At 46.3% G+C, this 27,939-nt stretch overlaps 1 protein-coding gene across 1 annotated transcript in view; it reads left to right on the top strand.

The window, feature by feature from the left end:
- WNT9A (Wnt family member 9A) overlaps positions 1-25,282 on the top strand; it is a 51,823-nt gene extending 26,541 nt beyond the window's left edge. Inside the window, exons 2-4 of the mRNA XM_042817317.1 lie at positions 7,532-7,791; positions 12,608-12,870; positions 24,676-25,282. Coding sequence (XP_042673251.1) covers positions 7,532-7,791; positions 12,608-12,870; positions 24,676-25,149 — 997 coding nt within the window. The 3' untranslated portion in view covers positions 25,150-25,282. The remainder of the gene's footprint in view (positions 1-7,531; positions 7,792-12,607; positions 12,871-24,675) is intronic.
- The last annotated feature ends 2,657 nt before the right edge of the window (positions 25,283-27,939 follow it).

The following is a 27,939-nucleotide window of genomic DNA, read 5'->3' as shown; positions in this document are numbered from 1 at the left end:
TCGAAGTTGAAGGAGGGAAGATTTAGGTTGGATGTTAGGGGGAAGTTCTATACAAGGAGAGTGGTTAGGCCCTGGAACGGGCTGCCCAGGGAGGTTGTGGATGCCCCGTCCTTGGATGTGTTTAAGGCCAGGTTGGACAGGGTCCTGGGCAACCTGATCTGAATGTGTGTGTTTGGTGGCCCTGCTAGGCAGGGGGGTTGGAACTACATGATCCTTGAGGTCCCTTCCAACCCGGGTGATTCTGTGATTCCCAGCTAACAGTGATACAGCACCAACCCCCATCTTGTTATACCTTCCTTTCATGTGATTGCAGGGAGCAATAAGGTCTCCCTTGAGCTTCCTCTTTTCAGCTCAGAGAGAGCTGAGAAGCTGCTCCCCATCAAACTTGCGCTCCAGACTCTCGCAGCTCCGTTGCCCTTCTATGGACACTCCAGGGCTTCAGTGTCTTGCAGTGAATGGCCCAACACTGAACACAGCACTTGAGATGCAGCCTCACCAGTGCCAGAACAGGGGGTGATCACCTGCTCCTGCTGGCTGTGCTATTGCTGACACAAGCCAGGATGCTGCTGGCCTTCTTGGCCACCTGGGCACGCTGCTGGCTCATGTTCAGCCAGCTGTCAGCCAACACCCCAGATCCTTTTTCTCTGTGCAGCTTTCCAGCCTCTCTGCCCTAAGCCTGCAGCATTGCATGAGGCTATTGGGACCAAAGTGCAGGACTTGACACTTGGTCGTGTTAAAGCTCATACAACCTTAGTCTGTCCAGATCCCTCTGAAGGGCCATCCTTGCTCAGGCAGATCAACACTTCCTCCCAGCTTGGTGTCATCTGCAAACTAACTGAGGGTGCACTCAATTCTCCTCGTCCAGAGCATCAGTAATATTGCAGAGGCTCCTAGGGCTGGTCCTGGTCCGAGCCTTGTCCCTGTCATCTCTGTCCTGGTGAATCTCAGCTCTGATATTTGCCAAAAATAAAAGTGCAAGGACTGGAAACTTCCTGAATGAGGTTTGTTGTAGGGAGGGGGAAGAAGGGTTGGGGTATTGCGGCTTTGTGGTTCAGGCACACCACTGTGGGTTGGAAGAGCAAAGCTCGGTTCCTTCCTCTGCTCTTGGGCTTCTCTGTGATTGCTTATGCCCTCCTTGCTGGGAGGGAGAAGGGAAGGCATCTCTTCCTTCCTCCAGGGTAATGCTGTCATTCAGAACTTGTACGGCCTTTCTGCTTCGCATGAGTGGGAAATGCTGCAGCTGAAGTATTTGCTTGTGGTGTTTCTGGTTGCCACAGTGCAAAAATAGCTATTCCTCATGGCACCTTGGTCCTGTGGGCCTGGTGAAGGAATGTGCCATAGCATCCCCAGCCCTCCACAGCTCCGTATCTGAATGGAGTCACGTATTCCCTGCACGTTCATTGAACTTTTTTTTGCCTTCCTTAGCTAGACATTCATATGCCATGCACCAATTTTTTTTTTGTTTTAGGGGGGGGGGGGGTGAGGAAGGAGGGGGGGTAATTTGTGCAGGAGAAACTGCAGACATGATTTGGCATGAAGTTATATGAAAAATTATTTATATGCATAGCAAGCATTCTGTGCTTGGGAAGCAACCACCCCATATCTTGCCCCATTCACAGAAGAATCCCAAAGAGAACTTAAAGCTAGGGTCCAGCTCTTTCCTCAGCTGGGACATCTACCCTGTTGAGGTTTCCTCTTGCTTGGTCTGCTGCATTCAGCGGCCTGGGTGAAGTCCTCTGACTTCTGTGTGAACTTCAGCTGAAGCAAAAATGAGAAACTCAGATGTAAATAATATCTGTGGTAACACCTGGGTCTGAAAAGTGCTTAATGATTTTTGGGATCAAAGAGTGGTTGCTGCAAATGTTAGAAGCATTCAGGAGGGCTGTGCTGGACAAGAAAAGCTAGAGATCTGCAGCAGCAGATGCTTTCTTGGAGAAGCAGTTGTTTAGTCTTTTCCCTGGATGACTCAATAGGCCCTGAGAGCCTGGCAGGTGTGTGTAGCAGGATGCTTACAGGTCTGCTCCTCTGTCCCCTTATCCAGGATGGCAAGAGGGCCCAGAGAGAACGTTCTCACTGTGTGGATCTGATGAGGCAATCTGAGCACACTTCGTGAGTGATGAAGACTCACACCTCCTTTCCTGGAAAGTAGGATCTACTGGTTTGGAAATTCTCTTTGTTCTGTAGTTTGTCTCCTCTTTATTGTCTGAACTCCTATGTTCAGGAGAACCAGGCACCTGGAGGTGTTTTCTTCTGCCAGGATCACAATCAAAGGAGATGGCTGCTTCCATCTCCATACGGTGAGGTTGCAGAGCTCTGCTGCTGATGGCATGTGTTGCTGGAAGTGTGTGATGTTGGTAATTGTCTGTGTGGTGGGATATGTGCTATTTCTGAAGGAGGAAAGCAATGTTTGAGAAGTTGCCATGCGTGCTGTGGTACTGAGAAGAAGATAAGGATCAAAATAGCAATTGAGGCACGCTTGTCATGAGAATAGCTGTGTTCACAACCTGGGTTTCCGAATGTTTGTTGTTTCTTCAATGGTCTCCAACAGCAAGGCACCATTGTTTGTGGAGAATGGTGTGGGGAGGAGAAAAGGAGAGGTGCACACACACAGAGTGGTGAGGAGGTTGGAAATAGCTTGGAAGGAAAAGGATTAGCATGTGCATAAAGGAATTCGATCTGTGGATGGTGAGAAGAAATCTTGAAAAGTGTCAGGATTAGGGAAGCTGATGATCAGGCTGAGCTAAAAGAAGCAAATACTTCTATGATCAGTCGATCTTTGTGATGGAATATAATTCATTCTGAGGTGTAGCAGCTGAAAAATCACAGAAACACCAAGGTTGGAAAAGATCTACAAGATCATCCAATCCAACCATCCATCCATCACCAATAGTTTTCTCTAAAACACAACATCCAAATGTTCGTTGAACACCTCCAGGGTCAGTGACTCCACCACCTGCTTGGGCAGCCCATTCCAATGCCTGACCACTCTTTCAGAAAAGTAGTATAAAATCCTTGGATCCAAGGAGAATACCTTGAGTGTTTTTTTTGTTTTTGTTTTGTTTTTTTTTTGAAGGGTTCCATGGGATATGGGATTTCTGTGTGTGTGTACTTCAACCAGTGTAGGAAACCTGCACTGTAGCTTGGAGAATTGCAGTGGATTTTGAAACTAGTGTGTATGGGTTTTGATTCTGTAATCTAAAGATGAGGTGGCAGTGGATGTGAATGTATGAACGCAGGTAAGCACTGTATGTTGCAGCAAAAATGCTTAGCTCTGACTTTGGTGCACAGGAAAATGTTGAGCTATGGTGCAGGCATTGTGGAACTGTAAAAACAAACAAACAAAAAAAATCAAACAGACCCACACAAGCTAGAATGAGATATTTGACTGAAGAGTTGATTCTTCGGTGATCAACCACTCTTAGTTTGCCTGGACTTCTGACCTCTTGCTCTTCAAGCAGCCATTGGCCTTTGTGGGATGGGGAGGGAGCATGGTAGGCCAACTCAGGAAAGCTTTGTTGTAGTGTGGAATAATGGCAGTGGGAGAGAGAATGGGGGTTTGTAGGTTGGTGGGTAGAAGAAGCAGCAATACGTGCCTGGAGTCCTGCATAACTCAGTCTGGCTCCTTGAGTTGTAGAGTCATCAATTTTGGAATTGCAGTGAAGAGGATTAATGCATGCTACTTCTCAGCTTCTCAAAACCTACTCCCGTATTGTTAGAAGAAAAGAAAGAGATGATAGAGTAGAACAAGGATCGGAAGAGGTGCAATACCGCAGGAAAAACATTCAAGGAAGAACTGAAAATAAAATCAACTGGGGCCTTGTACAGATGTACCGAAGATAAATCTCCTGGCAGAGAAGGAAGCTGCAGGGTAGGAATGCAATATTTCAGCAGGGCTGTCATTCCGGGCGGGTATAGCAGAGGCGTTTCCTCGCAGCTCACCTTGGCTCATGTTGCTGGCGGCAATTGCAGAGGAAACTCTTGAGCGTGTCAAAAATAAGAGTGCTCTCACAGATCTGTGCAGGCTCCGTGTCTCTGATTTGTCTCCCTCAAATTCCCACCAGGGAAGACCCCGTAACGTAAGAGAAAATACAGGGATACGTATAAAAGAATGAGCTGGTGCAATGAAGAGCCTTCCAAAATGAACTGAAAATAGGATCTTTGGAGAAGGGCAGTGAGTCCTAATAAAGTGCATGACCAAAGCAGATGAATGCCACCAGCAGTATTAGTGCAAACCCAGTAGTTCTTGCAGTTTACAGCTGGGATAATAAACTTCTGGTTTCTGGACTTCAAAGCAGTGAGGGATTGAACTGGAAGGAGTTTGGAAGGAGAATGATGTTGGCAAAGTTCCCCTGAGCTGAGTGATGTGGGACTGGGCAACGAGGTCCTTCCTGAGGTATGGATGGATTGTGCAGGCATGCTCAGAGCAGAAGGCAGGTGAGGTGCACAGAAAAAGAGTACCAAATCTCAATTTTACCCTGCAGCCCTCACGGAGACCAAAGTTAACTTACACAGAGTTAAAGCTTCCTGGGTTGTGAGCAATTGGCTGTTTGGTCTCTCTCCAGGTTCCTGGTGGACAAACATACCTTCATCTGATGCTCAGCCTTCTCAATCCAATGCAATAGAGCAGAGTGCTGGCTATCTTTCTAACAACAGAAGTTGTAGACTGGATGAGCAATAAAAAATATATTAAATAAACAAATAGCCCCTTTTTCCCCCATCCTGAACGATTTTCTTGGAAGGAACAGCTCAGCCTTTGTGAGGAGCTGAGAAAGCATCCAACGCTGACACCGTTGCCTTACGGGACCTCACTCAGCCTAGGTTGCATAAAAGGGCTTTATGGGATTACAAAGGTTCCATGCAGTGGCAGCTCCGAGGCAGTGTTTCAGGTGGGGCCACCAGCTCTGCCTGTGCTTGTTTACTACTGATGTGTGGCTTCTTTCTCACCCATTTGGTTTTTGATGTCTGTTTTCTGTGGTGGATGAGGACTGAAGGTAGCATGCTCCTCAGTGCAGAATTGGGTCAGGAAGCAGGCTGAGCAGGTGGGAGAAGTGCTCTGCTATCCATCGTGTTGGTGTGGTGTCTCTATGTTGTCCCAGGCAAGGGTGAAGAGGGAGTTTGGAAGTGGAGATGCTGGCGCAATGTTTGCAGCTTATATGGTGTTGCCTGCGTTATCCTGTTTATCAAAACTGATGAACTTTCACCCAAGCCTCTGCACTGTGCTTCTGCACAGTGAAAATGGCATATTGTCAGCAACATCCCATTTAATGTTTCCATTTCCTATTGTTTTCCATGGCTTTCCACCTGCAAATCAAAAGCAGGAGTCAGAGCCCTGTCCTCTGGCTTTGTGCAGCACAATGAATCCTGTTTTCTACCTTCTCCTTGTTCCAGACTCTTCATTTTGTTATTTGGCTGACTCTTACTGGGACCCCTGACAGTGCTGCTCAGAGAGCTGTGGCTGCCCCATCTCTGGAGGTGCCCAAAGCCAGGTTGGCAGCATGATCTGATGGGAGACAACCCTGCCCATAGCAGGGGAGTTGGAACTGGATGATCTCTCAGGTCTGTTCCAATTCGCAGCCTTCATGTGATTGTTTTTAAGAAATCAATGACTTGAAGTATTTCAAAGGCAAACATCAAATGGGAAGAATGTAAAGGGGCTCCAAACTGCTGGTTGCTGTGCAAAACCTTGCCTGTAGGATCAGCTCCTGTATCACTCCCCGTGTCTTCTACATGATACATGGAGCTTGTGCTTTCCAGGACATTTTGCTCACCAGTACCAGCTCAGTTGGAAAGGTGAAAGAGAGGTAGAAAATGGGTTATGTCTTCTCTTCTCTGCCAGCAGAGGATATATATCCCTTACACCAACTAGGAAAGCTTGTAGGATTGAACCTTTGGGGGAAAAGAATTGATGAGGGCCAGGAATGAATATCTTGGAGATTTTGTTACAGGCATTTACTACTGCAAAGCTTGGATCGAGCCACCTCTCTCATAAGCATAAGTGGTTAATGAGGCCACCAGGGCCAGGTGATGTCCCAAGTCCTTGGGCAGCACTCAAGCCTGAGTCCACACAGTGCAGAGCAAAAATGTGAGGGTTAATATTTGTCAGTGCCTTTATCTTTCTAGGAACAGATTTTTTGGGGGGAAAAAACTTTTTTGGGGGGAAATTTGCATAGGTCACACTCCTTTGTCGTCTTTCCCACAAATCACTTTGACTCTTCATTTTTTTGGTTTCTATCTTGATTTTATGTTAAATCACCTCATTAAACGATCAGGAATAATTGTCAGCTGTACCACACGTTGCTTGGCTGTGGCTCAGGTCAGTGCCAGCTGTTTATGGGAGGTTTGGGAATCAAGGCACCATAGGTGCATGGCTCGTGGGATTGCCTTCCTGGCAGGATGCATCCTGTTAATTATAGACGATTCCTCATTGGAAAAGGAACATCAAGCTGCTGTTCTTGAGGGTTTTTAAGCATTTCCGTGGTCACTCAGTGTTTGGTGAAGGTGATGAGTGTGTGCTCTGCTCCCATGCCTGCCACCTTGTTTCTCCTGATGGGTCTTGGTCTATGCTCGCTGCACATGCCCATCTGCACAGGGCTGCATTGCATACAGCATGTTTTAATTCTGGCTTTAAGCACTTCTTCCTTCCATTTTGGCTGGGGAAATGTGTCTTCAGGTTCTTCAGAAACCTTTTTTAGTTATCCCCATTGACTGCATGCACTGGCATCTGGCCGGAATAGGGCAGAGCCAGGAGAGTGGGGTGCAGACAGCCCAGCCAGCAACCCACTGCTGAGCCCAGCAGATGTTCCTGCAGCCTTCCTGCTCCCCAGGGCCGATGCCAGCCTGGTCCTTTTCCAGCAGCTCGTCACTTGACACCGGGAACAGTACGCTGGCTTCTTTTGTTGCACATTTGGAAACCTTGTGCAGGGGAGAAGAGAAGGACACGTCTTTCTGAATTTCTTCAGGTCATTTTGTAGGCGTTGAGCTCATGCTTCCTTGTTAAAACCTTTTGGCATCGTCGTCTCTCAAAGTGTATCCTGCTTGCAAGCCTCGATCCGTGACTGAATTTTGTGTAGGGATCTCTCCTGTTCTTCTGCTTAGGGTGGAGTGGCTGTACGTGCTCTCTTGGTGTGTCTCCTGGGGTCTGGTGGGACAAGTCACCTTCCCAAGCTGGTTCTGGCTCTGCTTGATGCCCTGAAATGACTATTTTCTTTTTTAGTGCACAAGAGAGTAGCTGCAGTGTTCTTGCCTTCTTGCTAGTTTCCTGAATTCATGCACTTATGTACCTTCTGTAATTTTTTCCCTATTTCAGTTTTAAATGAACTGTCCTTTGGCAATTTTGAGTTTGACAGACTTGGCGATTGCCAAGGTCTTTCATCCAAACAAGCTCCGTGGAGAAAATAAATCCATGTATTGCTTCTTACCTCCCTGTCGAGCATAGACTGCAGAGAGCCTTGCTGTAAAATCTCTTCTCTCCCACTGCATCCCAGTGGGTGCTCAGCTCGTTCTCACCCTTTACCCCTCTGTTCCTCTGCAGGCTGACGGGCAACGAACCCCTGACCATCCTCCCTCTGACCTCAGAAATGGAGGAAGCCGCCGTCAAAGCCCACTACAAAGTCTGTGACCGCCTGAAGCTGGAGAAGAAGCAGCGCAGGATGTGCCGGCGGGACCCCGGCGTGGCAGAGACCCTGATGGAGGCCATCAGCATGAGTGCACTGGAGTGCCAGTACCAGTTTCGCTTTGAGCGTTGGAATTGCACCCTGGAGGGCCGCTACCGGGCCAGCTTGCTAAAGAGAGGTAAGTGGGATGGGGGTTTGCTTGGGGCTGCTGGTACCTCCTGCGCTGGTGGGCTTCCCTGCCATTTTGCACAGCAGTCATCCTCATGTCATTGGAGAGTGCTCTCCTCAGGGCTCTAAAAAGAGCTTCATAGAATCATACGATGGTTTGAGTTGGAAGGGACCTGAAAGATCATCCTGTTCCAACCCCTCTGCCATGGAACAGGTTCCCTCCCACCTGATCAGGCTGCCCAGGGCCCCATCCAACCTGGCCTTGAGCACCTCCAGGGATGAGGCATCCACACCCTCTCTCAGCAGCAGTGCCAGGGCCTCACCGCCCTCTAAATAAAGAATTTCTTCCTAGCATCTAACCTAAATTTCCCCTCTTTTAGTTTAAATTCATTCCCCCTTGTTCTATCACAATTAAACCATGTAAAATTTCAGTTCCCCTCCTGCTAATAAGCTCCCTTTGGGTTCGGGAAGGCTGCAAATAGATCTCCCTGGAGCCTTCTCTTCTCCAAACTAAATAAGCCTAACCTTTGTGGAAGGTAAAGACAAAGCCAGGCATAGCTCATCTGTTCAGTCTGTGGCTGTGATTGATGTGCTCGTATCAAAGGAACCTCTGCCTGCCTCCCATCACTGACCACAGCTCCTCTGTGTGGAGGCTGGAGATGTTTGTTCATACGTCTGCAGCCAGAAGCTCTGTGTGCTCCTCGCTTCTGCTGGAAGTTGAGCCATTGCTGTAGGAGAAGAGAAGAGATTTAAGGTCCCAAAGCTGTGTTGTCTTTTTTTTTTTTTTTTTATTATGTTTTAAAAACTATTTTATTTCTCCCATTCAAGAAAGAAAGTGGGAAAATGCTTTGGTAAAGGAATAAAGACAAAATGGTGGTGGTGGGGGGGTCATGATGCAAGGCACAAACTCAATGCTTCCATGCCCTGCTCTGCTCTACCTGTGCAAAAGCTCCCTGGCTGTGAGCAGTGAGTGATGCCCACACTGCTTCCTGGTGGAGATGACCAGAAGCTGATGAAGGGTATTAGAGGAGCAGGTGGTGTGTTCTGTCTGTTTCCTTTGCACTGCCTTTTGTAGCCCAGCTCTCTTGCAGCCTCTCAATGAAATCATACAATGGAATCAGAATAGCTTGGATTGGAAGGAACCTCAAAAATCATTGAGTTCCAATTCTTCTGCCAAAGTCCAGTTCTTATTGCTGGACTGAAGCTAACCATGCAGTAGGCCCACTTCACAGGTGGCTTCCCTGGAACTCGAGGGCTTCAGTGACTCCCAGAAAGTCTCGCCTTCAGTGACTGGACCTAGAGACCCAGAGTCTGACATGCTCAAAGATGAATATGGAGCTCTGCAGTGCTCCCTCGTTCCCTAAGAAATGGGAAGGAGCCATCCAGAAGCTCTAGGGCTCAACTAATGCACTGTCACCGACTGCGATGGAAACAAGGAGCGTCCTTATGAAACCCAAGAGGTGCAGCCAGAGCTGCAAGACGTTTAAAAATATCTCTGCATGCCAGAGGAGTCCCTGGATTAGTGGCGCCTTGGGAAACCCAAGCACTTTCTCATGCTGACACCTGGAGGCCACAGCTTGCTCCTTCAGATGTGCCCTCAGCGAGGGGAAGGGGTATTCCAGAGCAGCCTGGAATTTTGCTGCTGGAAAACCCTGCTGCAAACCATCCCAGCTCCTTGTCAGGACACCATTTAATAAATGGTAGCACTGAGGGTTGCAGAGCTCGGCCTGCTGTCTCATTCTTCCATGCTTTATGCCCCTGCAGCATCTCAGCCCGCCACCGATGCTGTAAATCCTTCAGGTGTTGTTCCCAGAGCACAGCTCACAGCCCTGTAAATCTTTCTCCTCCTCTCCAGGAGCTGCTGGTTCCTGGTTCAGCATTGCAACGAGCGATACCCCCAGGGCAAAGGGGTATGGCTATAACCCACTATGACACGGCTATTCCAATATATCAGTGGGGGAATGTTTTCTTTTTTCCTCCAGAACTTCACAGAGAGGAAAATAAAGAAAAAAACAAAAACAAAAAACAACAACATAACCACAAATGTTTTACTTAAGAAAACTTTCTCCCTCCATTGTTCCTCTCGGTCCTCAGCACAGCCCAGCTGCTGGTTTGCAGTTTGGGCTGATGCGGCCCGTTTCTTAAAATAACAGGAGATTGTTCAAGGGACTCGTTATCCTGTTCGGATTCTCGTGAACGATTTTGGAAAGGGCTGAAAGGGGATAGCTGCGGATGGCAGGCTGTCGATGCACCAGAATGCCTGCATTGATTTAAAGCTCATTATCTTGTTACAGCATATCTCGGTGCAATCAAATAGTGCACGGCGGAGATGGCTTTAAATCTGGCCAGAGCCAAATGTCACATGGACTTGCTTGGGAGCTGCCTGAGCTGCCTGTGGGCGAGATGATACCCGCGCTGATGGGCACTGGGCATCTGTGGGCTTTCGGTGATGGAGAAGGGGAGGAGGAGAGCTGAGGCTGATGAGGGGATTGGCAGAGGGAAGCCTGGCTCCGTGTCAAACCCAGTATGCAGTGTGGTGGCAGGTTGCACGGTCAGCGCTCCCAACTGGGAGGCCTTGGTGCGGATTGTGGATCCGTGTTAGCTGCTAACTCAGGCTGACGCCTGGCTCTTTGCTGCTAATTGCAGCAGCTCAGGCTCACAACGCCTGGCTCTTTGCACTGCTCCATCAGGGACTTTCTGCTAGTGTGCTGCTACCTCTCCATTTTGCAGCATGAGCAGTAGTGGTAGTGGAAGGAGAGCAGTTCTACAACTTGCAAGCACAGAAGCTTGGTAGCATCACTCTTAGGCATTCCTAGCACCTAGCTGAGAAAAAGTTGAATCAGCCAATAAAAGATGGGAGCTGCATAGATGGTGTTTTCTGCCCAGAGTTTGATGGTCCTCAAATCCACAGGTTTTTGTGGTTTGAATTAAATAAACAATTCCTTAACTGCCCTCACTGAGACAGTTTGTGATGCTGAAGATGTTTCTGGTGTGCTGGAGGACATGGTGTAACTTCAAGGGGGAAAACGAATGGGAGAAAAAAAAATTTGCTTTCTCAAAGCTAATCACTCTTTTCTGTGTCCCCAGCAAGTGTGGGGTCAATCCTGTTTTATTTCAGTCTTCCTCCCTGAGAGGGAAAGGGTTTCTGCTCTTTTCCAGGTGAACAGTAGGAGTGCTGGACAATTTCTAACGCAATGTGTTTTGAGCCAAAACAGGACCTCTTTCTCCAGGACTGGACTTTCCTTTTTCTTCTGCTGAAGTTCTACCCTGTGCATCCAATTGTTCTATGGGAAGGCAGGCTCTGGGGGTGGGCCAGGATAGTGCCCCATGAGCCCACTTGGACTATCATGATCCTCCCAAGGACCAGTTCCAAAAATGACCTGGCAGTGTCTCTGCATGTCCTTGGTTGACACACTAGTTTACAGATATATCCACTACTGTCACCATCCACTTGTGTTATTTTTGAGTGGGGGATTTCTTGAGTTAGATCCAAAGCTGTTCTGGAATTGCATCTCAAATATGCAGTCGTTTACTGCTTCCATAGACGGAGAATGAGGAGCTATAAATACTGACATGTTTGCTTTTTTATTTCTGTCTTTTATCATTTGTATTGAAATCATGGGTCTCTTTTGGCCTCAGTTTACCCACTGGGGGGAGGCAGATGCTGTTGCAAGTGAGCATGGAGGTATAAGAAAATGGTTGTACATGAAAAGTTTGAGGTCCAAATGCTTCTTCAGGTCTGTGAGGTACTGCCTTGGGTGACAGGCTGATTACTCATTGCTTTCCATCCCCTGTGTGCCTTTTGTTAACAATTTTGTTGGACCTGATTAAATCGTGGTGATTTTTTTTTTTCTGGGAGGAGAGGAAAGCCTTCATGATTTCCACCCCAGTCATCAAACTGGAAATCTGTGCTAGGTTCCTTCCGTTTGGTGGCCCCTTAGTAGCAGTACTGCCATACCATGATGATGACACCATCATGGACTGTCCAGATCTTGCTTACCTACTCCTATTTTCAAGCAGAGATTGCAGAGCGACAACCACGTAACGACAAATGTGTGGTTTTGTTTATAATCCTGGTTTGTGCCACCTCATTTGTCCCCCTCTTCTCTGCCCTTATGAGGTACAGCTGGAGCACTGTGTCTGGGCACAGGGCTCCCAGTCCAGGAAGGAAAAACACAGCTGTTGGAGCAGGTCCAGAGGAGAGCCAGGAAGATGCTCAGAGGGCTGGAGCATCTTTGCTAAGCAGAAAGATTGAGGGAGTTGGGCTTATTTAGTTTGAAGACAAGATGACTCTGGGGAGACCTCAGTGCAGCCTTCTTGAACTCGAGGAGAGCTTATTAGCAGAAGGGGAACTGAAATTTTACACGGTTTAATAGTGATAGAACAAGGGGGAATGAACTTAAAGAGGGGAAATTTAGGTTAGATGCTAGGAAGAAATTCTTCAGAGGATGGTGAGGCCCTGGCACTGCTGAGAAGGGTGTGGATGCACCATCCCTTGAGATGTTCAGGTCCAGGTGGGATGGGGCCTTGGGCAGCCTGACCTGGTGGGGGGCAACCAGCCCATGGCAGTGGGGTGCTGGATGGGGGTTTGTGCCTGGGTGAACTTTCAGGTCCCTTCCAACCTTAGCCATTCTATGATCCATCATTCCCTGTTCTCTACCATGTAGAGAATCACCTTGTCTTCTCTACTATCAGTGATACAGAGCATGGCATTGCTCAAACCTTGTCATGATTTTCACTTCAGTTGCCGTAGTTCCTCGGTTCCTTTCTTTGAAATAAAATCCTTGCTCCAGCCACAATGATAGCGGCCTCTTTTTTCCTTCCAGGTTTCAAGGAGACGGCCTTCCTCTACGCCATTTCCTCTGCAGGGCTGACACACGCTATGGCCAAAGCGTGCAGCGCGGGCCGGATGGAGCGCTGCACCTGCGACGAGGCTCCTGACCTGGAGAACCGCGAGGCTTGGCAGTGGGGTGGCTGCGGTGACAACCTGAAATACAGCAACAAGTTTGTCAAGGAGTTCTTGGGGAGGAAGCCCAACAAGGACCTGAGAGCCAGGGTGGATTTCCACAATAACCTCGTGGGCATGAAGGTGAGTCGTTGGATGCAAAATGTGCGGTGCCTTCCTTCTGCAGGAAGTGTGAAGTCTGATTAGGTCTATGCCCTGTTTTGATCACTGTGCTTCAAATGACTGGCGAGGGACCAGAAGGAAAGAAAAGGAACTTTCCAGATCTGGAAAATGAGACGAGGAGAAAGATTGCTGGCTTTCCACAGGGAGAAGTGGGTCTTATAAGGGGATGGCAAGACAGGTCATCTAAATTTGTACCAAGTTATGATGGGCAGGAAAGGATTTACTCTGCAGTACTGCAGGTGGAGATTGAGAGATGCTTTCCTTGAAGCAGTGCTGCAGATCATGGATAGCATAGCATCTCCATAGGCAAGTTTCTTTAAAACTTGGTGGACAAATATTTGCTGGGAAACCAGGGCAGAGCTATTCCTCTCTGACTGATTCCAGTCCTAAAAATCCCTTTGACCTTCCACCCAGAGATGCTGTGTTTGCAGCTGAGAGAACTCAGGTGTGCAGTCTGTTTTGTTTTGTTTCTTTCCTCCTATCCTTATGCTGGAGGGTTTCCTGCTCTTTTAACCCATGCTAATCCCCATGAGGCTTTGCCCTGAGTGTTGTAAAGGAGAAATTGTGTGCTGGCTCATCCCAACAAGAGATGGGAAAGAAAGGGGCTTTCCACTTTCTCCCATCAATTACTTGGAGGTACCTAACCTAGAGCTGCTTGCACATGAAAATCGCTCAGATTGGCCAGCACAGGTGCCTAGGATCAGTGTTTCATTGCAACGACCTCATAGAGGAACATACTGTAAGGCTATAAATAGCTTTCAAGCCTTGTTATTGTCCGTGTGATTGGATGGAGGGTTGAGGCTGAGATGGGGACCTGGGTCTCCAGTTTCCCAGGCAAACGCTGCCCAGCCAGTTGTGCATTCTAGGAATCACCACCCCAGCTCAGTTGTTCCTGTGCATATGCATTAAATGCCATTCATTGCAATGGAGTTGGGGCACTGAATGCCCCAAGAATGCCACTAGTGCGTGCTGGCCAGCAAAAAGTCTCCCCCTGTCCCCACCACCAGATGCTCCCAGACAGCGCTGAGATCAGGGTTAGAAATATCCTGGATTTACTTGGTGTCTGGCTTTGGCTGACAGCTTTTCTGCCTCTGGATTAAGAGGCTCAGTGCCTCTGAACTCCTGTTGCAGCTCTTTGGCGTGTGAAACAGGCTCTGCGGAGTGATGAAATCTGTTTTAATCCTTGTGTTTGATTGTTTCTGAGGGCATATCCTGTAGGAAAGACTCTTTGGGCTTGGCTGTGCAGCAACTGGAACAGAGTATGGGGAAGGTGGTCCGTGAGGGCTGTGATTTCACGCTGTTGAGAGCTATGAGGTCTCTGCTCTACTCCTTTTCCAGATTCACATAATAGAGTCTCATCAGAAACCACACGAATGAAATTTTAGGTGCCATGGGAATGCTTTTGTAAATCCATCTCCCCCCTAGCACTGCTGGGACTGATGAACTTTCCCAAGGGATTTGATCTAACTCCCAGTGTTCTCCATCCCACTACTGCAGGGAGGATCACAGAATCACAGAATCACAGAATCACCCGGGTTGGAAGGGACCTCAAGGATCATGTAGTTCCAACCCCCCTGCCTAGCAGGGCCACCAAACACACACATTCAGATCAGGTTGCCCAGGACCCTGTCCAACCTGGCCTTAAACACATCCAAGGACGGGGCATCCACAACCTCCCTGGGCAGCCCGTTCCAGGGCCTAACCACTCTCCTTGTATAGAACTTCCCCCTAACATCCAACCTAAATCTTCCCTCCTTCAACTTCGATCCATTTCCCCTAGTCCTGCTGTTGTCAGCCCTTTTGAAGAGTTTACTCCCCTCGTGGGTGTAGGTTCCCTTCAGGTATTGATAGGCTGCAATGAGGTCACCCCGCAGCCTTCTCTTCTCCAGGCTGAACAAGCCCAACTCCCTCAGCCTGTCCTCATAGGGGAGGTGCTCCAGCCCCCTGATCATCTTAGTCGCTCACATGTGACCACATGATGCCCACATGATGCCCACATGGAGCCGAGACCCAGTCTTGGATTTTGGTTAGGCATACCTGGTTGTCAGCTCTGCTCTCCACTCTCCATGTGGTTTTAAGCTAAAGGAACTCCAAGGATGAACTGAAGAGAGGGAATCTCTTCATGATGCCTGAGTTTCTTCCTGATCCCACTGGGATTTAGATCCCAGGGCAATGGGAGATGTCAGTGAGTCTCTTGCATCCTCTGCCTCCACTTTACTTGGCACAGTCAGGCCCTGGTCTTTGGCAGTGGTTTCTAAGCACTAATGTAATATCTGCAGCTAAACAGCTGAGTAACAGTTGTGACGGTTGTCCAGACACTGAGAGCCCTCATGGCGATCCAAGTCAAAGACCTTTGCTGCAGGTCAGTGATCCAGCATTCCTATTTTTGTCCACCCACGCCGTGCTGTCAAGCTGGTATTGCTGCCTGACGGCTTTGCCTTGCCTATTTGCAGTGGCAGTTGAAATGATTTCTGCTTACGTTTCTAGGGTAGTTGTACCTTAGTGTGGTTGAGAGGCAAGCCAAGCAGCTCACCAGGCTCACAGCTGCACTGAGAAGCCAGGCAGAGAACAAGGGAATTTCGCTTTCAGGAAGAAGCTTTTATCAGGGTGTTGGTTAATGATCAGGAAGAACATATGTCTGTGTAGTCAAGATATGTGGATCTAAAGCATTGGCACAGCGTGGTGTCATTGAGATGACAATCAGAGATGTTTGGAGTTGGGATGGGAGTTGAGAGTTGCCCAGCATGCAGTACTAGGCTGAATTATTGGCATTTTCCTTGATAAAGACACTGAGTTAAATATGAAACTCAACATCTGTCCTCAACTCTTTTTTCTCCAATGAAGTTGCCCATCAGCTGACTGCATTCTTACAGACTTTCCAACTCTTGCATATCTGGAGATACTCACCTCGTGACTACGAGGGTCTAAACTACTTTGAAGCAATCTAGTTTGTTTATTTGGGTAATAGATCATATTCTTTTGATTTGATGTGAATCCAAAGCCACACAGAAGAAGGGTAAATATCTTTGCTTTGTGCTGTTTGGGAACAGAGTGCAATTAAATAAGAAAGATAGCCTTCCAGCCTCTAATGTCTTCACTGTCCCCACGAGAAATGATGATTTCAGGCAGGAACCTGAGGCACAGAGTGCCTTTTCCCAGGTTATTTAGGAAGCTGATGATGGAGCAGGAGGTAGAGACAAGCACTCGTGAGTTTCTGCTCAGCACCCACTGTTTTTCCTCAAACCAAACCTCAGATTTTATGTCTCGTGAAACCATACAGGCGTGAACTGAAACCTTGGCTGTGCTACAGACTGTTTGGGCTTGTGCTGGGCATTGGACAAGGAGACTTTCTTTTCCAGTACTTTTCTACAGGGCTTGCAGCTGTGCCTGCCCACGCTGGTGTAGGTACAGTGTATGCATGGGGGTATGTGTGTTTGATGGTGGTAGAGGAATATCTATCAAAGATATAGCACAAGCTTGGTGGTCTCTCAGTGATTCGTAGCAACATATAACCCTTCCCATCTAATTACTCCCAACCATGACAAATTGTATAAATAGTCCCTTGAGACCCAGCAAAAAAAAAAAGAGACTTGTGCTTAATAGACTTATTTGGCAACAAACACTATTCCCTCCTGGTCGAGACGGCAGTTTCTCCATGGTGTCACACTAGCAAACAATTTGCATCTTTCTGGAAGGGTGACATTATCCTATCCCGCCTAGTTTTAGTGTCTCTTGGTAGAAGTTCTCATTTAATTATTATTTTACTTCTGTTTTTAACAACCTTGATGGGCCAGCCATAATTTTGCCACCACCAATGAAATAATCACTGAACATGTTGTGCCCATGATGGCTTACAAAGTTATATGATATGACCTCAAGTGCTAATGAAAGGGCGAGCTTGTCTAGCGCAAGGATGAGGTAATTAGACCAAGACTTCTCCAGCCTTCTCTTTATTGAAAAGTAGGAGCTCTGAATAGACCACTTATTAAAAAAGCAATTTCCCTTCCTTTGCAAAATCTACTCTCGCTCATTCAGCTATTCTTTCCGAGAGGTCTTGGGTGGAGAGGATGTGTGCTGGGGGGGAGTGAAGTGTGTGTGTCAAGGGGATGGGGGTGATGGAGGGGAGAGAAGTCAACTGCATTAAAGCTCCGCTGCCAGCAGTGAAGTTTCTTGGTTATATTAAATGAAGCACAGGAAGCCTTGCTGAGGCTCTTCTCTATATCCTCCCCCCCCTCCCCCCTTGTACACACAAGTGCAGCCCTCTTTTGTAACCCATTAATGAAAAGTTGGAATATTAGAGCACTCAATTAGTTCCACTGGGTTCGAGTAAGTGATGTTTTAATTAAATTTGCCCAGTTTCTCAGCAAAGTATCATTAAACATGACTTTCCAACTCCCTCTCTGGAGCGTTGCTAAGTTTCTTAATCCCAGGAGTGCTGACCTCTTCCAGAGGTATGTCTGGTCAAGCATGTCTTGCAGATCCAAGGGGCACTATTAAAGACGGCTGCTATTATCCAAGGGAAAAAAAAAAAAAAAATTGTCATGTTCTCATTCCCTTTTTCCTTTATACTTTCAGAAGGAGGGACACAAGCAAGCCTTTGCCCTCAGGACCCTAAAGTCAGGGGTTTAACCAAAGGCTTCTTGGGATCTGCGGGTGTTCAGTGCAAAACTATGTGAGGATGGAAAAGGGGAACGAGAAAATTCTTCCCTTAAAAGTCTCATTTTGGGCAATATCTCCCTTTAAAATTGTTTCCCTTCATGAAGCTTCCTTTATTGTTTTTACACAATACTGACCTGCATGTTTCAGTCTTGGAAACAGTTTTGGAAGCATCTTTGTCGCCCTTGTTGCTGCAGGGCTCCAGACCTGTCCTGAGGCTTGTTACACCTGCATCTCTGAAACCATGTGGGATGTTTTGCAGAGGTTGGTGGGAGGTGCATGGACTTTGCTTTTGGCTTGCTTGTTTGGAAGTCCATGCAAGGAATGGCTTTTCTTCTAAGACAGTGTTGGCAGAGACCTCAAGGGTTGAGCGTGCCTCCTGCTCTGGAGATAGACTCTGTGTATCAGGTGGATGTTTGCCCTGCTATCATCTGTCTGAGGAACTTCATGAAGTATCACATAACGTGTTATCAGAGAGCACCACCCTCTTCATTGCTGTATCTCCATTTTACAGAGGGGAAACTGAGACCCAGAAAGATTAAGTGACTCTCTAAAGGTCACACACAAGTGTAGCTTGGCACCCTGGTCTCCCATTGCAGAGACAGTGTTTGCAAGCACCTCCAACCCTATCTTGTATGGTTCCCACCGTAAAGCATGATTCCAGTCAACCTCTGGAGTTTGTTGAACAGGTACTTTCAATTGTAATCTCACAGTTTTCCAGTACCCTCAGAAATAGTGTTGTAATTGTTCCTTTTGATGAGGCAAATCCATCTGAACTTACTAACACAGCAGGGGGGTTGAAACTGGATGAGCATTGTGGTCCTTTTCAACCCAGGCCTTTCTATGATTCTGTGATTCTTTCAGGTAGAGATTGGCTCAGCCAAAGCCATTCTAAGGCTTTGGGATCAACACTCTGGAGGAAAGCATTTGCTGTGTTCCATAAGCAATGGCAGTTGGTTGTTTATGCAGAATTTTCTCAGCAGGTGAAATAAGAATGCAGCTGGGGAAAGAATTAACGTGCTCAAGTTGAAGAAGAGTTATGTTATTGTATGTTTCTTATATGTTTGTGCTTTAACTGGTATTTCACTAACACTGGAGTGAGAAGAGTGGTGGCAAGGGACACAAATTCTGAAAAAGCAGTTTGAGGACAGGCTCAGAAAAAGGGCTTTTTTTGAAACAAGATAAAAGGTGAAAGAAGAGGAAGGAAGGAAAAAAAGGAAAAAAAAAAAAAAGTATGCTAGCAATCTGTGAAACTCTTGTACTTCACCCAATGGTAAGATCATTGGAAAGCGACAAGGGCACTGAGAAGAAATGGGGATGGTGGCTGTGGTCCAAAACAAACACCAATATTTGAGCCGAGACAATAACTAATCCTGTTTAAATTGAAGGAGGATACGTGTGTCGAGGATGGAGGCACCTCAAAGCGCTGTCGGAGGGCAGGCTTTTTCCCTGGGCACACTGTAACCCCGTGGAGGTTCATCAGCTCCCTCCTCTCCCCCAAACCATGGCGAATGGGTTGGAGCCCCGCAGCCGCAGCCCAGCCATGACGCGGTTCTAACCCAGGAATTCCCACGGCCGCGTCCCGGCTTCGCACTGCTGCTGCCCAGACGAGAGTTGTCTGAAAACCACTGCCTGAGCCCCGTGACCCAGCTGGGAATGAATGGCAATCTGTCCTCGGCGTTTCAGCTAAAACACTGAGAAATTGTGTGTTGCAGCATGTCTGAGACTGATCATTACAGGGGCACTTAGTCTGACCTTCGTAGCAAACCATTGTTGTGAGGAAGGATTACATGTTGCATAGCAATGCTCTGCTGTGATCCCTTTTCCCTATGGCTCTTATAAAGGCATTTGGGCAGGCGGTCCTGCGGTGCTATCTAATTTCCTCAGAGCAACAAGCACCAATAAAGACAGTCCAGTCTTGCTGTATCATAATTGTTTTCCTCATTGTGCTTTTGTCAGTATTTGCTATTCTCACGACAAGATCAATGGGGGTTTTTGTTCCCAAGTCAAACAAACTGATTTGCTTACAGAGCTTTATTTTCCTCCCAAACTGCCATCCTATTTGTGGGACTACCAGAGCAGGTGCTTGCTCAGAGTGGGAGGACATAATTTCAATGTGTGATGCTGTCCTGTCCCACTGGTTGTATTTATTCAAGTTCATTTTCATAGTGGAGTATTTCTAGAGCATATAAAACGATAAGGATTTAAATGTCCCAGGGTGTTGTTCCTCCTTTCTGAGCTGCTGTGACTCTGCTGATGTGCGGTTGCCGTGGTGTTTAAGACATGGCATGACATGTTTGGCACTTTGGATTTAAGCTGATACATACATGTGACAAGCATGCACACGGCTGCTCAGCATTGCATAGATGAAACATGGTTGCTTAATAAGTGGTGATGTTGTGTGTGTTGTAGGAGAGGCTGATGTCTCTGTAGGATGGAGGCAGATGGGCTCTGAACTGTGTGGCTGACTCAAACAGAGAAGAGGAGCTACCTTGATTCATAGAATCATTATGGTTGGAAAAGACAGCTATGATCATCTCATCCAACCATCAACCCATCACCACCATGCCCACTCAGCCATGTCACTAAGCTTGTGTTAGTCTTTTTCTGCCTTCTGCATCCTAGACTTTTTTTGGTGGCAAGGGTGAACTAACTGAGACAGGGGAGGTTTAGGTTGGATATTAGGAGGAAGTTTTTCCACACAGAGAGTGGTGATGCACTGGAACAGGTTGCCCAAGGAGGCTGTGGATGCCCCATCCATGGAGGCATTCAAGGCCAGGCTGGATGTGGCTCTGGGCAGCCTGGGCTGCTGGTCGGCAGCACATAGGAGGGGGGTTGAACCTAGATGAGCATTGTGGTCCTTTGCAACCCAGGCCATTCTATGATTCTGTGAAATTATTCTAGCCTGGAAATCCCTCCAGGTTTGAAAGCATGGTGTAGACATTCACCCACCTGTCCTAGTGCTCCAGTGTTGCTGTGAGCAAAGTGATGGCATTTCACAAGGTTGAAGTGTCCTGTAAGTAGGAGCTGGATTTAAGTGTTTCTGATAGGACCATTCAACAAGAGGTGGAGAGTCTTTGGAAGCTGGGGAATGAGATAGGAAATAGAAAGGCTTTGCCAAGATTCATTTTGGCTGGTGGGTGGCAAGGTGCTTGTAGGCAGCAGTTCTCCATCACACATCGCCTTGAGGAGCTGGATTGTGACTGACAGCAGCAGAGGAGGCAGTCTGGGAAAGATATTTTTCTAGGATTTTCACTATAACTGCCTCGTAACATTCTTGAGCCCTTCCCTGCCCTTCATGGAGAAGCTTTATGGGATGGTTGGGATGCACCACGCTTGCACAGTGGCCATATGAAAATCCACATGCTGGATTTTGTGAGCTGGTGCATTCATGAGAATAGAGACAATGAAAACTTTTTATACTTGGGTCCATCAGTGCATGACACCCACGTTCTTCCAGCCACAAGTCGATGAAGAGCTAGGAGTGGGCCAGGAAAAATAAAAGAATGGACTTATTCATTAGGGGATTTGTTCATTGCTATTTAAGTCCAAAGACTTTCCTAAATATATGCACCTAGTAAAATTTGAGATGCCCTGGCAGATATGTCTGGAGAGGCAGCTGGTGGCAAAGTACAATGTTTTACAGTGCCTAAAGTAACATTAGATACAAATTTTTAGACACCTGAATTGTACTCTGAGGATGAGATTCTGCTAACACGTTCTCATATCTAAGTTTATGTGCTTCCCTGAGAGCAGAGTTCCAGAGCTCCTGTTAGTGAGCAGAAATGTGGTCAGCACAGCCGTGGGAACCTGAAGAGATGTTCAGCTGAGCCCGTGAAGGTGTCTGCTGCCCTTTAGGCTGCCCTGCCTGCCTTGGCTCCAGTGGATCGGCTGGGAGTTGAGAGATGTTTCTCAAATGTAGGCCGGATATCTGCTTTGGTGAGGTCAACCCTGGTTGGATGTTGTGATTTAGATGTCTAAACCAACGTGCCTAAACCGACATGCCTATTCCTACTTGAAGGTCTCAGGCCACCTGCTAGCTGCTGCTCCATTGGAATGTGGATTTCCAGCACGTATCGTGCCACACTTGCCAGCCCCATGTGCTGCCTTGGGTACCTGTTGGTATTCGTGCCTTGAGTGCCAGCTCTCTCACTAAGCTTTGGAGAGGTGTCTCTTGACAAGAATAACCCTGTGTTTGAGTTCCCACCCTTCATTTCATGTCTGCACCTTGTTCACCCAGCTTTAAATCCAGCCAAGGGCTGTGGGTACCAGCTGAGCCAAGTCTTCTTGGTTGCTTGCTTTCCCATCTCTACACAATGGCATTCATCTCTTTTTCCAGGTGGAGCAGATGCACATGGGTGCTGGGGGTGGCAAGAGGGTTGAGAACAGCCTGAACAGAAGAATAAGTGCAGTGTGTAGCCCTTCTGCAAGTATCTCAGCAATGTTGCCCATTTTGCTGATGGCTTGGGCGTGAAATCAGGTATAGGAGCTTTGTTTCACATGAGCTCAGCTCTCATTTCTGGACAACCAGTGCAATGTGACTTTATGTGAGGGAAAACATGGATGAGGATTGCTGTTTTGTTGTGTTTTTTTTTTTTCTTTCTTTCTTTCTTTTCTTGGTGTTGAAATGTGTTCTGTACGCTCTTGTCTAACATTGTGGGATTTCTTGCAGAGTTGGCTAGACGCTTTGGCACGCAAAGCGTGACAAGCCCCTAACCAAGCTGGCCCAGCTGAGTACTATAAGCAATAACACATCTCTCTCTGTAACCCATCACTTGTTTGAATGCTACTGTGTATTATTGGATTGCATTTGAAAAGGTCTTGGCTGTCACAGGAATGAAGTGTGACCATTGGCCAGGCTTTGCTGAAGGACGTATTATGCATAGTGTCTTTCTAAAAATGTCTCTGTAATATCAGGATTGGGCCAGACCCCAGCTCTGAGTCCATGACCTATTGCACATTTGTACATGGTGCTCAGCAGGACTCATGTAGCCAAATAATTAAGAACCGCATGGTCAGGAAATGGATTGGAGCCAGTCCTCTGCTGTCATGAGGCCTTAATGTAGGCAGATGCCATAATGGGCTGAGGGGGAAATTTTTTTCTTCTTTAGAAACCATAGATGCCCCATTGTAGGGCATTTCTCAGCAGTACCTCGACAGGAGGCAGCTCTATAAAACAGACTCTGTTCTAGGTGGCTATTTTAAGGGATGGTTATCCTTCAGCCATTTAAAGTCAAAATGTGAACGATTTTGGTGGGAGGGAGATCTATAAATATCTGTTTATAATCTGTGGGCAAAATACAGGTTATCTGTGACAGTCCTAACATACCTGCTGTCATGTTGCCCATGGGCTAGTCCTAGGAGTAAACCCTTCTCTGGGGAAGGTCAGGGAAAGCATTCATGGAATAACCCAAATTGGAAGGGACCCATAAGAATTGTTGAGTCCGACACCATCCAGATGCCACTTAGAAGAAGATGGATATGCTGTTTATTGCCAACAAGTATCTTTATTGCAGCCTAATTTGAAAAGGGTACTTGTTTAGCATCATCGGGCATATGGACATATGGTCTTCTGTGGCACCTAGGAAGCTGGTACCATCTCTTTTTGAGCTGAGTAATGAATGAGTAACTCCCTGCATTCATCTCTTCCCTTCCTGATACTGTGCTTACTTCCCATGCTGCTGCTTCTGTTGAAAATGACCTATTTCCCTCCTCTCCCCTCCACATACCATAGTTCCACAGGTTCTTCCTTTTGTATTTATGCTTTGTGCTAGCTCTGTGCAAGATGTCCCCATGCAAGGTCTGGGCATCTTCCTATATGTAGAATGGCTTATGTTTTGGAAGCAAGTCCCACATGCTTTGTGATATCTTGAACAAATTATTTTCCTCCTATAGAGATCTGTGAGATAATTCTTTATATATATATATATGTTTTTTTTTTTTTTAAAGTACAAATATATTAAGAAAGAATTTGAAACTAAACCATGCCCTTAATAGTTGCAGACAAGAGGTGTGAGCAGACAGAATTCAACGTAGCAGTACTGATGTGGAGGGTCCACTTCATTTTCCAGAGATTTAATACTTTTCTTTTCTCCACTGTGAGTTTGAAGACCTCAGCACTAAGTGCTTTAATTCTTTTATTGTATTATTACTTTTTTTTTTTTTTTTTTTTTTAATGCTTGATGTGGGGCAGCTTCTGTGTATACAGGATCGGGTAGGTAGTACAACCTTTAGTGCATGAGGTCTGTTCTCATAGCCAGGACTGAAAGTTTAACACCCCCTTACCTCTCTACTGGGTGTCTGCCCCATATTCTTTACAGACATTGTGCAGAAATGGAGGCTCTGCTCCCCCAGCCCTCCCTGAGGCCACCAGCCCTGTCATAGTCCCTGCTGGGAATATATGATGGGGACGCCTCACTGCAACCTAGGTCTTATGTGTTGCCCTTGAAACTGGCTGTGTGAGAAGCCAAATTCCTCTTCCTAGCAGTTACGTGAAGATTTTCCTTGCTGATGAAGTGAACTGGGTGGGATGCTATGCCTTGCTGTTGCTCGTAACAGCTTAAGTGCATTTCCACTGAGCCTGTGATGCTAATTCAGAGCTACATGGGTTTAAGGTGGTGATGTGTGCTGTGCGCACAACACACACACATTCTGGAGTGCCATTGCCTCTCTGTGGGGTTTCCAGCAGCACTCTCATCATTTTCTTGGTGAAAGCAACTCACCTTTGCTACAGTTTAACTCCTGATCTTAACTCCTTGTTCCTATTAAAATGTCTAAATAGGCATTAAAATACATATTAATCCCTGACTGTGTAAGATGAATGTCAGTACTGAACAGTCTTTGAATGCTTTAGTATTAACTATCATTAACTAGCCATGTAAAGCAGTATTCTGGCAGGTGTCATTACTGGAAACTTGAGACCCTTCTCAAGAGTGTAGAGTGTTTTCTGTCTTCTTCCAGCAGATGGTTTTTGTGTTGTCATCCTTCCTATGTTCCAGAAGTCTTCTTCTAACAAACGTGGTTTTTTTTCTCTGTTTGTTTTTTTTTGCTCTATGCTTTGATTTCTCTCCCCCTTAACTGATTTTCTTTTGGGGATGTGTGTGTCTGCAGGTCATCAAAGCTGGTGTGGAGACAACCTGTAAGTGCCACGGTGTGTCTGGGTCCTGCACTGTCCGAACGTGCTGGAGGCAGCTCTCTCCATTCCACGAAATAGGGAAGCAGCTGAAGCAGAAGTACGAGACGTCGCTCAAAGTGGGCAGCACTACCAACGAGGCCACGGGGGAAGGAGACATTTCCCCACCCAAGAAATCCATCCCCGGTCACAGTGATCAAATCCCAAGGACTACGGATCTTGTCTACATTGACGATTCCCCAAGCTTTTGTCTGATGAGCAGATACTCGCCCGGGACTTCGGGAAGGAAATGTTACAAAGACAAGAACTGTGACAGCATCTGCTGTGGGCGAGGGCACAATACGCAGAGCCGGGTGGTCACTCGGCCGTGCCAGTGCCAGGTCCGTTGGTGCTGCTACGTGGAATGCAAGCAATGCACCCAGAGAGAGGAGGTTTACACCTGTAAAGACTGACACATCTTCTGCCCGATGGCGACCCTCGGCGGCGGGCGATCACGATCTATGAGAACTACATATGGAGACAAACAGGGTTTGATTGACCTTCTGGGATCTGAAAGCTATGTTGAGACATAAGCACTTTGTAGGGTACAGGTGACCCAGCTGTGTTGCTGTTTTGTTTTTCTTTTTTTTCCTGTAGACTGAATTCTAATGAGGTCCAACCATGTGGAAATAAGTGCCTGTCACACTGGGGCTAGACACCAGTTGACCTTTACCTTCGTCGTCCATGCAGTTGGATGGATCATTTCTCCTTGGAACATCATGATTGTTTCATCAGTCCTCCATAAACTTCTGAGCTGATTAATTCTTTCTGGAATAATTAACCTATATTGCTTTATTCCTGAAGCTTACCCAGCTGCTTAGAGAGCTGGACAGATTAAAAAAAAAAAAAAAAAAAAAAAAAAAAGATCTTTCTGCTTTGAATGCAAAGGTATGAAGACACAAGAAGTGATCATTTTTTCCCTCTTCTAAAGCTGAGGAGAAGGAAGGGTGCAGTAAGCAAAAACAGCCCTTGTAGAGGTTGTTCCTCTAATGACACTTCTGCACATCCAGCAAACAAGGCTCTGACAAAGAGGCCCACTTGGATGGTAAGCTTTTTAATGACAGCTCCATATCCACGTGCTTTAATCACTAAATACAGTCGGGTCCACCATGTTGCAGATGGCAATATATCCAAGAAAGAGGTTGGGAAGACATTATGATACCAGATGTGCCTGTCCCCTTCAGTCCTTCAGTCGTCTTATTTTTTTTTCATACAGTTTCTTCAAATGCAGTTCCTTCAGCACTATCACTGTCTTAATTTTTATTTAAAAACAAACAAACAAACAAACCACTAGATAATTTTATTTTCCCTTTGTGCATGACATTTTTCTCTCCTCTTCCCACCTCTTAATGATTGAATTCACCCTGTGGAAATTGCTTCAGAAATCTAAACTGGAACTTTTTAGTCTTATGTCAGCTGAATTTGGACATATATTTTTGAGGAGGACAAGAGAAATTCCAGTGCATCTTGGAACGCAGCAATGTCTTGCATTGTATAGCAGCTGTTTTGGACTGGATCGGACCGTTGGAGGATTTGACTTTTCTTTTACTAGGTCATCATTCCATTTACTCTTAACTACAGCGGTGGTACATGACACAAGCTGTATAACCCTATGACCTTAAGATTTGTTTTAACCACTAGATTGAGAACTGTATTTTAAAAATACAGTTGCTAAATGGTAACCAACTGTTGGATTTAGAACATCTTATCAACGCAAAGACAACCCAGCAAGTGGCCAGAGAAGCCAGAAGTCAACTGCAGAGGTAGATTGCTCTGATGCTGTGAAATAGATGACAATCTTCAGCAGTTCTTTTTCCCTTTGAAGAGGATATTTTCAATCCAGGACTTGATGCAATAATATCTGTTAGTCATATAAAAGTGCTTCTGGGATTGGAAGTGGCTGATGAATGCCTCAACAAAGCTTTCTGAGGAAACACTGGAGAGCGGAGGGCATTGTATTGTATTTTTATATCAGCTTTTGATTGTCCAGTAGTAGCAATTTCCACCCATTTTATACTGACCATTGATCTGGTTCTCAAAAGAGGAAAGCTGGTGGAGTTTTTCAAGTAGCAGTAGAGGTTGGCCAAGCAAAAAGAGAGCAGTTTTTCAAGATGGACCATTATTTTTCAAGGCATTGTGTTGTTTTCTTTTTTTTTTAAAAAAACTTTCTTTTTTCTTTTTTTTTTCTTTTTTTCTTTCCCCAAACAATAGCCACTAATATTTAAGCTGTTTATGTGCATCTACTGGGAGGAAAAAAGGTTATTTTTTTTTTTCTTGGTAACAGATAACTGCAGCCCAACCTGACTTATTGGCATCAAATCTAGAGGTAGGGAACTCGGGAGGGACAGGAGGTTACTTTTAGTAGTGCTGTGGTCCTGCAAAGTAAAGCATAGTGGCTCTTTTTTTGATATTTGTTTATTTGCTGTACAAATCTGGAGATTGTGGTAGTGCTGTAGAAGGAGTAATCCACACGAGGAGTGGTGCACACACAGTATTTGTCCCTTCCACCACGACAGATGCCTGGTGGAGCATCCGAGGAAGGTCTCACGGCTTCTGGGAGATGCACCTCTTTGAAAGTCACTCGCAAGCAGTTTATCTAATGGTTTAAAAAACAAACTGACTAGAAACCTATTACTCAGTGTCTGCATGCGAGTATGTATCTACGCTCATGCAGACACATAAATAAATATATAAAGATTGAACGAACATTTATTTATTTTAAAGCCCTTCAGAAGGACCTTCTTATGGTTTCAATGTGGTATTATGTTAAATTCTTTCTCCCTCTCTCTCGCACGCACACACACATATGTGCATATGTGCAAACTCTTCGTTTCGTTTTGTTTTTGTGTGTGTGTATGTGTGTGCTAGGATAGCTCTTCCCCTCCAAAGTAAGGCTGGATCCAAACCTGCCCAAAACATGAGGGTTTGTGGATCTGAATTACTATTTCTGGCCCAGTTCTTTTTTTTACATATTTGTTCTTTGTTAAATATTGGGCCACAACTTATGTGCATTATTATTATTATTATTAATTATTATTATTATTATTGTTGTATTTAAACCGTGGGCCTCATTTTCCTTCTTTTCACTGGTGTCTCTGTCTCCGTTGACCTCGCTGGAGTAACTCCACATTGCACTGGTGTGAGAGGAGAATGAGTCCCTAGATGCAGAAGAGAGGGTAGAGCTGGCATGGATATCATTGTAG

The sequence above is a fragment of the Centrocercus urophasianus genome, unplaced genomic scaffold (genome assembly GCF_019232065.1).
Source record: "Centrocercus urophasianus isolate 14NV4802_14NV808 unplaced genomic scaffold, USGS_Curo_1.0 seq_16, whole genome shotgun sequence".
Lineage (NCBI taxonomy): Eukaryota > Metazoa > Chordata > Aves > Galliformes > Phasianidae > Centrocercus > Centrocercus urophasianus.
The sequence above is the reverse complement of the archived record's forward strand: the minus strand, read 5'-3'. Positions and strand labels throughout refer to the sequence as shown.